Source organism: Phyllopteryx taeniolatus, chromosome 14 (assembly GCF_024500385.1).
Source record: "Phyllopteryx taeniolatus isolate TA_2022b chromosome 14, UOR_Ptae_1.2, whole genome shotgun sequence".
Lineage (NCBI taxonomy): Eukaryota > Metazoa > Chordata > Actinopteri > Syngnathiformes > Syngnathidae > Phyllopteryx > Phyllopteryx taeniolatus.
The window spans coordinates 1,100,962-1,113,859 of NC_084515.1; the positions used below are offsets into that span (position 1 = coordinate 1,100,962).

General features: G+C 43.4%; 1 protein-coding gene across 6 annotated transcripts in view; it reads right to left on the bottom strand.

Moving 5' to 3' along the window:
• The window catches only part of LOC133488867 (rho GTPase-activating protein 12-like), a 76,532-nt gene that overhangs the window by 20,073 nt on the left and 43,561 nt on the right, over nt 1-12,898 (bottom strand). For 5 of the 6 annotated variants that reach the window (XM_061797336.1, XM_061797335.1, XM_061797340.1 and 2 more), the window contains 6 exons: nt 12,529-12,590; nt 12,367-12,448; nt 12,181-12,282; nt 11,347-11,445; nt 9,448-9,550; nt 4,907-5,026 (listed from right to left, as the gene is read on the bottom strand). In XM_061797336.1, the coding sequence (XP_061653320.1) occupies nt 4,907-5,026; nt 9,448-9,550; nt 11,347-11,445; nt 12,181-12,282; nt 12,367-12,448; nt 12,529-12,590 (568 nt within the window). The remainder of the gene's footprint in view (nt 1-4,906; nt 5,027-9,447; nt 9,551-11,346; nt 11,446-12,180; nt 12,283-12,366; nt 12,449-12,528; nt 12,591-12,898) is intronic. The other variant, XM_061797337.1, reaches the window with a different exon arrangement.

Below are 12,898 nucleotides of genomic sequence, written 5' to 3' on the forward strand. Positions count from 1 at the left end.
GGCGAACTCCCACGCACGCTCGAGGACCCCGCACAGGGTGTAGAGCTGGTCCACTGTTCCACGGCAGGACGAAAACCAAATTGCTCCTCCTGAATCTGAGATTCGACTTCCGGACGGACCCTCCTCCCCAGCACCCCTGAATAGACCTTACCAAGGAGGGTCCGGAGGGTGATACCCCTGTAGTTGGAACACACCCTTAAAAAGGGGGACCACCACCCCAGTCTGCCAATCCAGAGGCACTGTCCCCTATGTCCATACGATGTTGCAGAGGCGTGTCAACCAGGACAGCCACACAAAATCCAAAGCCTTTAGGAACTCCGGGTGAATCTCATCCACCACCCGAGGCCTTGCCACCGAGGAGCTTTTTAACCACCTCGGTGACCTCAACCCCAGAGATAGGAGAGCCCACCTCAGAGACCCCAGACTCTGCTTCCTCATGGGAAGGCATGTCGGTGGAATTGAGGAGGTCTTTGAAATATTCTCCCCACCGACTCATAACGTCCAGAGTCGAGGTCAGCAGTGCCCCATCCCCACTATACACAGTGTTAATGGTGCACTGCTTCCCCCTCCTCAGATGCCGGATGGTGGACCAGAATTTCCTCGAAGCCGTCCGGAAGTCGTTCTCCATGGCCTCACTGAACTCCTCCCATGCCCAAGTTTTGGCACCAACCACCTTACGGCCACAGCTCCGGTCGGCTGCCTCAGCAATGGAGGCGCGGAACATGGTCCACTCTGACTCGATGTCTCCTGCCTCCCCCGTAACATGAGCAAAGTTCTGTCGGAGGTGGGAGTTGAAACTCCTTCTGACAGGGGATTCCGCCAGACGTTCCCAGCAGACCCTCACAATACGTTTGGGCCTGCCACGTCGGACCGGCATCTTCCCCCACCATCGGAGCCAACTCACCACCAGGTGGTGATCAGTTGACAGCTGTGCCCCTCTCTTCACCCGGGTGTCCAAGACATGCGGCCGCAAGTCCGATGACACGACCACAAAGTCGATCATCGTACTGCGACCTAGGGTGTCCTGGTGCCAAGTGCATGTGTGGACACCCTTATGCTTGAATATGGTGTTCGTTATGGACAATCCGTAATGAGCACAGAAGTCCAATAACAGAACACCGCTCGGGTTCTGATTGGGGGGCCGTTCCACCCAATCACGCCCTTCAAGGTCTCACTGTCATTGCCCACGTGAGCATTGAAGTCCCCCCAGTAGAATGATGGAATCCCCAGCAGGAGTGCTCTCCAGCATCCCCTCCAAGGACTCCAAAAAGGGGGGGTACTCTGAACTGCTGTTTGGTGCATAGGCACAAACACCAGTCAGGACCCGTCCCCCCACCCAAAGGCGGAGGGAGGCTACCCTCTCGTCCACCGAGGTGAACCCCAACGTACAGGCGCCGAGCCGGGGAGCAATAAGTATACCCATACCTGCTCGGCGCCTCTCACCGTGGGCAACTCCAGAGTGGAAGAGAGTCCAACCCCTCTCGAGAGGACTGGTACCAGAGCCCAGCTATGCGTGGAGGCGAGTCCAACTATATCTCGTCGGAACTATACCCATACCTGCTCGGTGCCTCTCACCGTGGGCAACTCCAGAGTGGAAGAGAGTCCAACCCCTCTCGAGAGGACTGGTACCAGAGCCCAGCTATGCGTGGAGGCGAGTCCAACTATATCTAGTCGGAACTTCTCGACCTCACACACCAGCTCGGGCTCCTTCCGTGACTCATTTCCATGTCTATCCTTAATCACCCTAACCTGCTGCACATCCATCCCATCTCTATCCGTCTGTCTGGCCAAGCTGTATATATCTTTTTCTCCTTCTTTAGTGTCCAACCTGCACCCTCAACCTTGCCACCTCTACCTTCGCCCTACATCGCATCTCCATGCATTCCTTTCTCCTCCTCTCAGTCTCCCACTTCTTCTTAGCTAATGTCTTACTTTGTATAATCCTGTACTTTGAGGTTCCACCACCAAGTCTCTTACTCCCCTTTCCTACCAGTAGATACACCAATTACTCTCCTGCCTGTCTCTCTGATAATCTTGGCTGTAGTGGTCCAGTCTTCTGGAAGTGCCTCCGGACCACCGAAAGCCTGTCTCACCTCTTCTTGAAAAGCCGCACAACACTCTTCCTTCCTCAGCTACCACCACATGGTTATCTGCTCTGGCTTTGTCTTTTTAATCTTCCTCCCCATCACCAGAGTCATCTTACACACCACCGTCCTATGCTGTCTTGGCACAGTTTGTGCTCCCACTACCTTACAGTCAGTAACCTCTTTCAGATTACATCGTCTGCACAAGATGTAATGCACCTGCGTTCCTCCACCTCCGCTCTTGTAAGTCACCCTATGTTCCTGCCTCGTCTGGAACAAAGTGTTCACTACAGCGATTTCCATCCTTTTGGCAAAGTCTACCACCATCTGTCCCTCCAAGTTCCTTTCCTGGATGACAAACTTACTCTTCACAAACATGTCCATTACAATGTGCACCAATCACAACTTTCTCTCTGTCTGGGATGCTCAGAACTACTTTGTCTAGCTCCTTCCAGAATTTTTCTTTCACCTCTAGCTCACATTCTGGCACAGCCAGTAATCACATTATACATAACACCCTCAATTTGAAGTTTCAGGCTCATCACTCAATCGGATACTCTTTTCCCCTCCAACACATTCTTAGCTAACACTTCCTTTAAAATAACCCCTACTCCATTTCTCTTCTCATCTACAGCATGGTAAAATAATTTGAACCCAGCCCCTAAACTGCCTTTCAACCTGCTCTCCTGGGGCCTCTTATACAAAGACTTGTGTGGATTTCCTCCTAAAACATGGCGTACGCTCAAATCCAGAAAACGTCATACGCACAAAAATATTCAGATGTATGAAACTCTCCGTACTCATGAATCCAAGCACATTTCCTTCGTACATTCCAATCAATGTGGAAAGGAGCGCACATGTTGGAGTAGCCGACTCCTCCCTGTCCAGGCCCACATTTGAATATGCAAATCATATTTAAATGAACCCTGCACCTGAGATGCCGATCTCTGCATGATCATAAAAAAAGGAAAATCCGCAAGCTAATGAAGAAAAATAATTTTTCTGAATGTGAAGTTGCTCAATTAAGTGGAGGCAAGAATTCTCAGTCTTTGCCTCAATTGCATTGCTGAAATCAAATGTTGCCGGGCATAAATTGTTCATCAGTGCTAATTATTCATGTGTCTCTGGTGTGCAGATTTATGAGAACAGTTTCACGCAAGAAAATCCTCTTTGGCACGCTGTCCTACGGCGTTAACATGTGAAAGAGGAGTGAATGGGACAGCGCGTGTGCGGCTGTCAGTGCTGTGGAGACAGAATAGCGCGCACACGCTGAACTAAAAAAAGAAGTGGTCAGACATTAAGGTGGATGTGAAGTGGAGGACAGCTGCCCACCGCCAAAGTGTGGCCAAAAAAAGGCGGAAGAACCGGTCGGCAAGGGCCTCACCCCGTTCGAGGAGAGAATCGCAGCGATCATGGGTGACGCTGCTCTCTCAGGGGTGATGGGAGGACATGTGGCTGACTATGATCACCCCACAAGGTTAATACCATGTATTTTTAGAACTCATAAGTTCATACAGTAACCTCCACTCAGCCCTGTGAGATAAAGGTTCATGCGTAAATGTTGTATGTGTGGTATTTGTAATAAATCTTTTGAATTCAAATAGAAGCACATCAGCATATCAAAGAGCATATCAGAAACTTTGACTCCTTTTTGATTACTCAATTTATTATTTTAATACACAGGATCGGACACTGACAAAAAAAAAAAATCATGATTTTTTTTTTTTTTTTAGACGAAGAGGGGTAAAATTATGTCAATTTAAACATTTTAATCATGTGCAACTGATATACATTTTGAAATGAAGTAACTTCAAAGGACTCTTTTTTCAGTGCATGTGCTGGAGTCACAAAGTGATTGTGAGGGCAATAGGCGGCATAAATGATCGCCTTGATCAAATAATAGGTGTCCTCACAAATATCAGGGGTTCATTAAATACACTGGTTAACAAATTAATTCTCAGTCCTTGCTTCAATTGCATTGTTGAAATCAAATGTTGCCGGGCATAAATTGTTCATCAGTGCTAATTATTCATGTGTCTCTGGTGTGCAGATTTATGAGAACAGTTTCCCAGCATCACCTCTAAGTGTCGCCAAAGCACCAAAAGCTGCAGAAACGTGCGTACGCCAACCACGCAGTTGGCGTGAGGCACCGCGCATTTCCACGGTCATGTCACTCTTGATACATCTGAACTTTGCCGTGAAAAAGAACGGACGCCACGTTTTTGTGCGTACGCACCTTTTGTACACGAGGCCCCAGGACACACAATATAGCTACTTTTCTCCTAATGATCATGTCAACCAACTCCCGAGCTTTTCCTGTCACATTCAAAGTCCCCACATTCAGGTCTAGGCTCTGTGCTTTCCTCTTGTCTTTCTGCAACCCGCTTTCCACCTCTCCTTCGTCTTTGACCCACCATAGCTAACTTTCCACCGGCGCCCTGTAGGTTAACGGCACCGGTGATGGACGTTGTTAACTCCAGCCAATACCGATCTGGTATGGAATTCTTTGGATGAACGCTGATATTTAGTTGGCAAAGTTTTAAGCCAGATGCCCTTCCTGACGCAACCCTCTGCATTTATCCCAGTTGGGACCGGCCTACAGTTTGCACTGGCTTGTGCCCCCCCCTTAGAGAGTCTTTTCCGGAATGGCTTCTTGAGACTTTTTGTGGGTCTACTCCTGATAGACATGCCTACTAAATTTCATGTTGCTAAGTTAAACTAGCTCAAGGGGCTGAATTTTCAAAAAATATTGAGTTTAGTTATTTTTACCAACCAAGCCAAACGCATTTGTCCTTGGCGAAGTTATGTTAAGGTCATGGTACCTTTGATGTATCCTTTGTCTCTGACAGCCTGCAGGGTGGGCCGTCGCGTCAGAAACTTTTTCAGCTTGTGTTTGGTCTTCTTGTTGTCGGCCCCGTCAACGCTGCTTGACGTCTTTATGGCTGCACGGGAAGCAGAGACTGACGTCAGATAGGGGATCTTTGTCGCCATGACGATAAACAGCAGGAATAAAGGCTGTTAAGTCGGAGACATTTTGTTTCAAGACCACCTTAACTAAGGTATATGACCTTCACCACTTTTGAATAAAGCAGTCATGGAAGACATACATTACTTTTGCACTGTTTTTATCAAAAGGCCTTTTTGATTCAGCAACATTTGACCATGACTTAATTTGTCTGGGCTTTGGGTGGCTCATTTTCTTCTACTTCTTTTGTGGATTTGGATGCATAGTAAGCAGGAAGCAGGGATCACACTGCCTGTAAAAGTCAGCATTTTCCTGGCTGTTTTCAGCGTTGTTGTTTTAAAGGTAGACCTGGAAGAAGTTTGTATCAGGAACCCCTTTTCACACTGTCTTCCTCTTGCTTTAAGTAGCTGAAGTCCCGCTCACACTGTATTCCTCCTGTGGTATTATCTGTAGCCCCCTTAATGCTGTCTATCTTGCGCGGTAGAGTTTGAAGCCCCTTTCAACCTGTCTGCCTTGTGCGGTACTATCTGAAGCCCCTTTCAAGCTGTCTTCCTCCTGTGGTAGTATCTGAAGTTCTGTTCACAATGTCCGAGTCCTGCAGTAGTATCTGAAGCCCCTTTCACGCTGTTTGCCTCCTGCAGTAGTATCTAAATCCCCTTTGCCACTTTCTGCCTTCTGCGGTAGTATCTGATGTCCCATTCACACTGTATTCCTACTACGGTGATATTTGAAGACCCTTTCACAGCTTCTGCAAAAATAGCTCCTTTCACACTGTCTTCTTCCTGTGGTAGTATCTCATGCACCTTTTAGGTTGTCCTGCTTCTATGTTAGCCCCTTTCAAGCTGTATTCCTCCTTATATAGTATCCGAAGCCGCTTTTACATTGACACCTCATGCGGTAGTATCTGAAGCCCCTTTCAAAGCTGTCTTCACCCGGCAGTAGTATCTGAAGTCTCTTTTATGCTGTCTTCCTCATGTGGTAGGTCCTGAAGCCTCTTTCACGCTGTTTGTCAAAGCCAGCGTTTTCCAGCGTTCTGTATGTAAGGGACTGACACAGAATGGGGTGTTGAAGTCAACCCAACCATATATGCTTGCTTCTGAGGTAGTATCAGAATTGTAACTAAGGCAGGACACCGCCTGTCTTGTAAGGGGATTCCCGGGGTGTAAAGTCTGGGGCCGACGTCATCTAATTAATGTAATTAATTAATGGAATTATCATCATAACGATGAACATCTAATTAATATGACATGTCGGGATGCCATGTTGCTGTGTGAACACTCGTGGAAATATCCTGTTTTAGCTGTAGGGCTGGACAATATTTTGTTCTAGCATAGTCATCGCGATGTACGTGTGCGCAATTGTCACATCGCAGGGTCTGCTGCGATGTTGGCTTACTGTATAGTCAGTGAATTAACTGTAATATTAAACGTGACCAGCAGAGGAACCTGTTTGGACATGCTGAAAAGATTGTACATTTGCTACATTTCCCATTTCGCTCTTCCGATTGAAAGTAGGCAGTAAAGTAATTAGACTACAGTTACTTCTTCAAACCAACAATAGTTACTTTTGTATCATCAATGTCTCTCAACAAATACTAATTTGTAGCTGGTGATTTGAATAAAGAGCAGTGAAGCTGTGTACATTTAACCAAGACCGCTCATTTTTTCAACAAATAGAAGAAAGCGATTGGGCCAAGACTGCTCTTTTTTTCAACAAATAGAAGAAAGCGTTTGAGAAGTGATTGTTTATTACACAATGCACCGTGATGGTGCAGTACCATAAAAGTGCAAAGAAATGCACAATTTCACTATCGCCACACTATTTTTGTTATTTTCCTAAGTGAAAAGGGAATTTGATTGTTGTTACTTTTTTATTTTCACATTAAGAATACAGTTTTACTGGCATGTTAAACGCACAATGGATTGTGGGTTAATTATTTATACCAAAGTGCGTGGTCATAAATCGGTCGCGGAGGGTAAGGACTGACTCACTGAAGGGCTTACAATACTTAGCTTAAATAATATTTACAATGAAAAGTGAGAACTCTCAACTTAGTCTGGAGTCCGGACTGTGAGCTGGTTGAACACGCTTGCACGGCTGACGTCACATGGTAAGAAATAAAAGTTTTCTCGCTCTTCGCATCAAAATGACTCTGATGGGAGCAATGGTGTGTTTGTGTCACTCACTTTCATGTTTACATGCGCGCGCGCACACGCACACGCGCGCACACACACCGTTGCCTTCATGGACCACAATCGGCAGTGTACTGAGAATGGTGTGCTTGTTTAGGTTTAGATACTGTAATGTGTTTTCATGTCAAGTCTGCACTAAGTTTCTGATTTATTGTGGCTTCAACTACACTAATATTTAAGTTATTGGCAGATGCTGAAAGTAACTAAAAAGTTATTTTTTCTAACTTACTTACTTTTGAAATCAAGTAATCAGTAAAGTAACTTAAGCTCAAGTAATCAGTAAAGTAACTACGTTCCTTTCTCAAGGTAACTGTGGCAACACTGATGAGAATAGATAAATTATTTTGTTAATATAGACAGCCAGAGCTGCGAGGAATGCAAAGTTATCAATGTCCTTTCACCATCATTCCTGTCATAACTGTGTTGCATGTTTTTATTTGCACATTAAGGACAAAAGTCAAAACAATTTGGAAATGAAATGCCAGTATTTTGAGGATAATCGCCCGTCAGCAACATATTGAATAATAAAAAACAACAACAACTATGAACTAGTTCGTTTCTGGACCGGTGAATTTACCGTAATTTCTCATGTATAATGCGCACCCATGTATAATACGCATCCCCAAAGTGGACCTCAAAATTCTGGAAAACCCTTCTACCTATGTATAATGCATTTTTACAATGCATGATTTTGCTTCTACCCATATGATCAAAACTAAGTATTATCTGTATTTTGTTTGTTTTTTGCAAATAATTATTCTGAAGTTAAGCACTGTATTTGAACACGTAATACTTTCTTTTTTATTTACTCTCTCTTATTTTGAAATTCACAGGCCTGCTTTCATTTAGTAAATTAGAAAACATACAGTTGTGCTCATATATTCGATTACCCAGGCAGAATTTGTAAGATGGGTACAATTCTTTAAAGAAAACATGAACGGCCAGGCAAAACAAATTCAATTTTATTTTAATTGGATTAAAATTAAACTGTCAAGCATTTCAGAAAAGCATTATCATTAAACAAAACATAGCCATAAAAAAATTAATGATGGTTGTTGTTCAGATATCAGTCATATTAAAAAAAAAAAAACTTCACAAATTCTGCCAGGGTATGTAAACTTCTGAGCACAACTGTACAGTCATACGTACCGCTGTCATATTGGAATGAAAGTGTAGGCTACACCATTTTCATAACCACTAGGTGGCGGTGGCATATTAGAATGAAAGTGTGCACCGGCATGCATTTATAAAATGGGAACGTAACGCCCCCCACCCCCCCATTTTCCCCTATACCCATGTATAATGCGCAGTATTGACTTTTGACAATTTTTGAGAGAAAAAAATGCACATTATACACGAGAAATTACGGTAGTTCAAAATTTTGAATTTTTGGAATGATGAACTGAATTTTGAACTAGTTCGCGTAGAAAAGGAACTTTCCAAACACTGAGCCTGTATTATTTCACATCGCAATATACAGGGTGATTCAAAAAGAATACGTCAAAATTATTACGCATTTATTAAGTTTAAAAGCATTGTAATGGACTGAATCAGTGGTCATTTGATAGGGGAGTTATCCAAGTTTGATTGGGTGTGAACGTCACCGCTATGTTGACGTACTCCTCTGACGCCGTTCAACTGTCAAAAAATAACATTTTTTAACACTCTAAATGGCGACTCCTCAGCAGAAAGCGTTTGTGTGCTTGAGTTTGCGAAAACAAATGCCATTGTCACGGTGCAGCGTGCTTTTAGACATTTTCTTGTGGGGGTATGTTAAAGTATATGTTCCACCACTTCCAGCAAATATCGATGAAATGACAGTTCGAATAACAGCTGCAATCAACACGGTGGACCGCGAACGACTGAGCCGCGTTTGGGAAGAATTCTCATATTGGCTTAATGTTGTCCGTGCTGCAGGTGGTGGCCACATTGAGCACTTGTAAAACATGAAATGAAAACTTTAAGCTATGTACAACACCTTGTACAAGCTGGAGTTTTCTATTGTTTTTCGTTTTTGAAATATTGCGTGCTGATCTTTGAATCACCCTGTATATCAAAGGTTTAAAAAAAACTCCATGTCATATTTTTCCCCAATATCGTGCAGCTCTACTTAGCTGTGTTCTGCATAAAAGGGCTCATAAATGCCTCAGCCGATGTGGTATTTGTGGGGCTCTCTTTGTGAAAGGGGCTTCCGAATTATACGTACGTCTGCCTTTCTTGGAGTCTCTGCGTTCTTTCTCCCTGTCTTGGATCTCTGCTGCCGGTGACTCCGGCAAGTCTTCTTCTATGGCTTCATCTGACTCACATGCCTGAAAAACACACAAAATCATCTTTTAGAAGCTCGAAGTTCATCTTTTGACTTTCAGAATTGTTCTCCTTTGTGAGCCACTGGCCTGCAAAGAGAGTTAATACGACAAAGCTACTGAGTCAGGAGTCTCCAAGAAGCACAGAATGTAAGGTTTTACTCGCTTTTAGGGACTTTAGCTCCCACCTCAATGAAGGGCAAGTAGTTAATTATCGCAAAAATTCTGACAATAAGCTTCAACAACGACCTGCCATATTTTTAGATTTTCGCCATCCTGAAAAGCTCAGCAGATCAAATTCAACGTTTAGAGTTAAATAAATTGCATCGCAGTGACTTTGCTTTTTAGTTCTGCTCAGTTGCTAAATATAGTGCTTAGTCTCAAACAGCAAGGGCTCTAATCGATGCCTAGACTGGGTTCTTGACTGTTCTTTGACTGTGATACGGCATTCTACTGTTATTAATTTCTGTGTAATCATGTGTTTTAATTTTGTCAAATAAAATCTGTCTTTAAAATATCAAGTTGAATGTGTAATGCCTGTTGAGTCGGCAGCGTGCTACAAGAGCTCCGCTCACTTTCTCCTTTATTTGTACTTATCTATAATTTTTTTTTTTTACCATTAAGTGTTCGTTTTGTGTTGGGCTAACCCATTTAGAATTATTTACAGCATTTTAGCCATAAAATCTTCATATTTCCGCTTTTTGTTGTTGTGTTGTCCATTAACTTTCTTCTTCATTTGTACTTTCCATCATTAATTCCATCATTAATTTTTTTTCCGCCATGCTAAACCGTTTGCACTTTTACAGGGTTTTAACTGGGATATTTTTGTTTTTAAAACTGTGGTTGTTTGTTTACATTTAAACTTCAGGTGCCGCAGCCAACGCAAGTGACGTCAAATGAGTTCTTATTCATCCATCCATTTTCTGAGCCGTTTCTCCTCACTAGGGTCGCGGGCGTGCTGGAGCCTATCCCAGCTGTCTTCGGGCAGAAGGCGGGGTACACCCTGAACTGGTTGCCAGCCAATCGCAGGGCACATAGAAACAAACAACCATTCGCACTCACAGTCATGCCTACGGGCAATTTAGAGTCTCCAATTAATGCATGTTTTTGGGATGTGGGAGGAAACCGGAGAAAACCCACGCAGGCACGGGGAGAACATGCAAACTCCACATAGGCGGGGCCGGGGATTGAACCTGGGTCCTCAGAACTGTGAGGCTGACGCTCTAACCAGTCGTCCACCGTGCCGCCTGAGTTCTTATTGTATAATTAAATTAGAAAAGAATATTTGATTTGTTTATTTATTAAATGTGTGTTTCAGGTTTTATGTTATGTACAGCACTGTTTAAGTGCTCGATAAATAGAGTTAAGGTTCTGATGTGATTCTTGCCTGTTATTTTCCGTGTCCCCATTGAGTCCTCCATGTAAGACAAAATAAACACTTCAAAAGGACAAAACAATGGGTAGCAAGTGTCATTTCGGTAATCAGTTAACTGCTGAGACCCTTTGAACTCTGTTGCTAACCAAAACACCAGCACCTAGCAATCTGAGATGAAAGCGGTCGATCCGCAGTGCCTGTGCGCAGTGTTACGAGTACGTCCGTTATTTATTTGTTTTCAGCTTTTACTTTTTTAGCTTTTTTTTATACTCCATGTCGCTGTTGTGTATAAATGGCACTGACGCAAAAAATTAAGGTTCCCCCCGCTCCACACCCCCATAATAGATTACTGGCCACGCCCAACCTATCTGCAGTTGACAGGAAAGTAATGTGTAAATGTGGTACTAGTGTGGTTGGTGATCCTTACCGGACTATTGACGGTGTCCTTTAGCGCTCGGTACCACTTGTTAACGAAGACGTCGTTTTCCGACTGGATCAGGAGTTCTGTGCCCTGCCGGGTCTTCAGCTGTGTGTGAGGTTGTTGATTAGCAATACATCAAGTATTAAGAATTATAATACACTTTTTAAATCCTATTAGTTGTATTGCTGAAATTAGTCTGTTTTGAGAGAGCGGTCCAGTCTCGTGGTTCTTGACTGTTAACTTGGTTTCTGATTAGATTTTGAGATGGTTTGTGACTTGGCTCTTGATCTGGTTCTTAATTTGGTTCTTTATTGTTTTTTTTCTTTATTTTTGACTGTTTTTTTTACTTGGTTCTCTATGTTATTCTTGGCTGTTATTTGACATAGTTGACCTTTTTTTTACTTGGTTAACATTTTTTTATATTGCTCTTGACTGTCTTTTTAATTGGTTCTTGATTGTTTTTTGACTTTGTTTTTGACTGGATTTTGACATGGTTTGTGACTTGGTTCTTGGCTCTAGAGTGTTTCTTGACCTGTATTAGACTTTTTTTGACATTGTTGACTTGGTTCTTGATCTGGTTCTAAACTGTTTTTTTAACTTGGTTTTTACTTGGTTCTTGACCGTAGTTCTTAGTGGTTATGCAAATTAGCCCCACTGTTGTAACACAATGGGTCAGAAATTTAGAAGGCCTCGCTTACAGACACATTTTTAGAAATAGTCAAATTCACACTTAATGGCTGGGCAGGCATGCCCCACACACACAACTGTATGCTATCATTAAAAAGTTAATTTTCCATATTATCACCCTTTAAGTCAAGTTTATAGCAAAATTTAATCCACCTCTATGACATGCTTCTTGCTGGATTTGTCCTTGGAGGCCCAGTCCACCGAACCGCCCTTCAGGTCCACCGTTAACTCCGGTTTGGATTGACCGCTGCCAAACTATGAATATTCAAAATAAGATAGTGGGCAATCACACACGCAAATAATCAGCATTGATTAAAATTGAAGGTTTGACTGACACACCCAGCTAGTCCCGCCTCCATGGACTTTGGTGAAGAGCAGCGTGGAGCCTTGTAAGACGGTCCAGGAGGAAGTCCAGTTTTTACTATGATGGATAGTGCACCAACCACTGCTTCAAACCCTCACAATAGAAAATAAAAAATTATGATAAAAAGTTATACTCACCGAACTTTCTTGCCATTCTCTGTGATCTTTGTCACATTGAGCACACCACACATCTCTGAGGGCTGAACACGGAGAGAGGGGAAAAAAAAGTATAAAACACAACGAGCGAGCAGGTGAGACGTGTCACAAAAACAAGCATTGATCATCACAGCAGGATGGCTGCATTTAAACACCACCAACAGCAGCAACACCTGCGCCCAAACAAAGCACGGCAAATAAGAGCTTTGCTCTTTGATCCCAATCAAGAAAGCAGCCAAAACACAACATACGTGACACACATACACCATCAGGGAAAATTAAAGGAAAAGCATGCTTGCTTGATCAGAGGAATTCAACATAGGCCTGTGCCAACCGCAATATGCTGACAAGC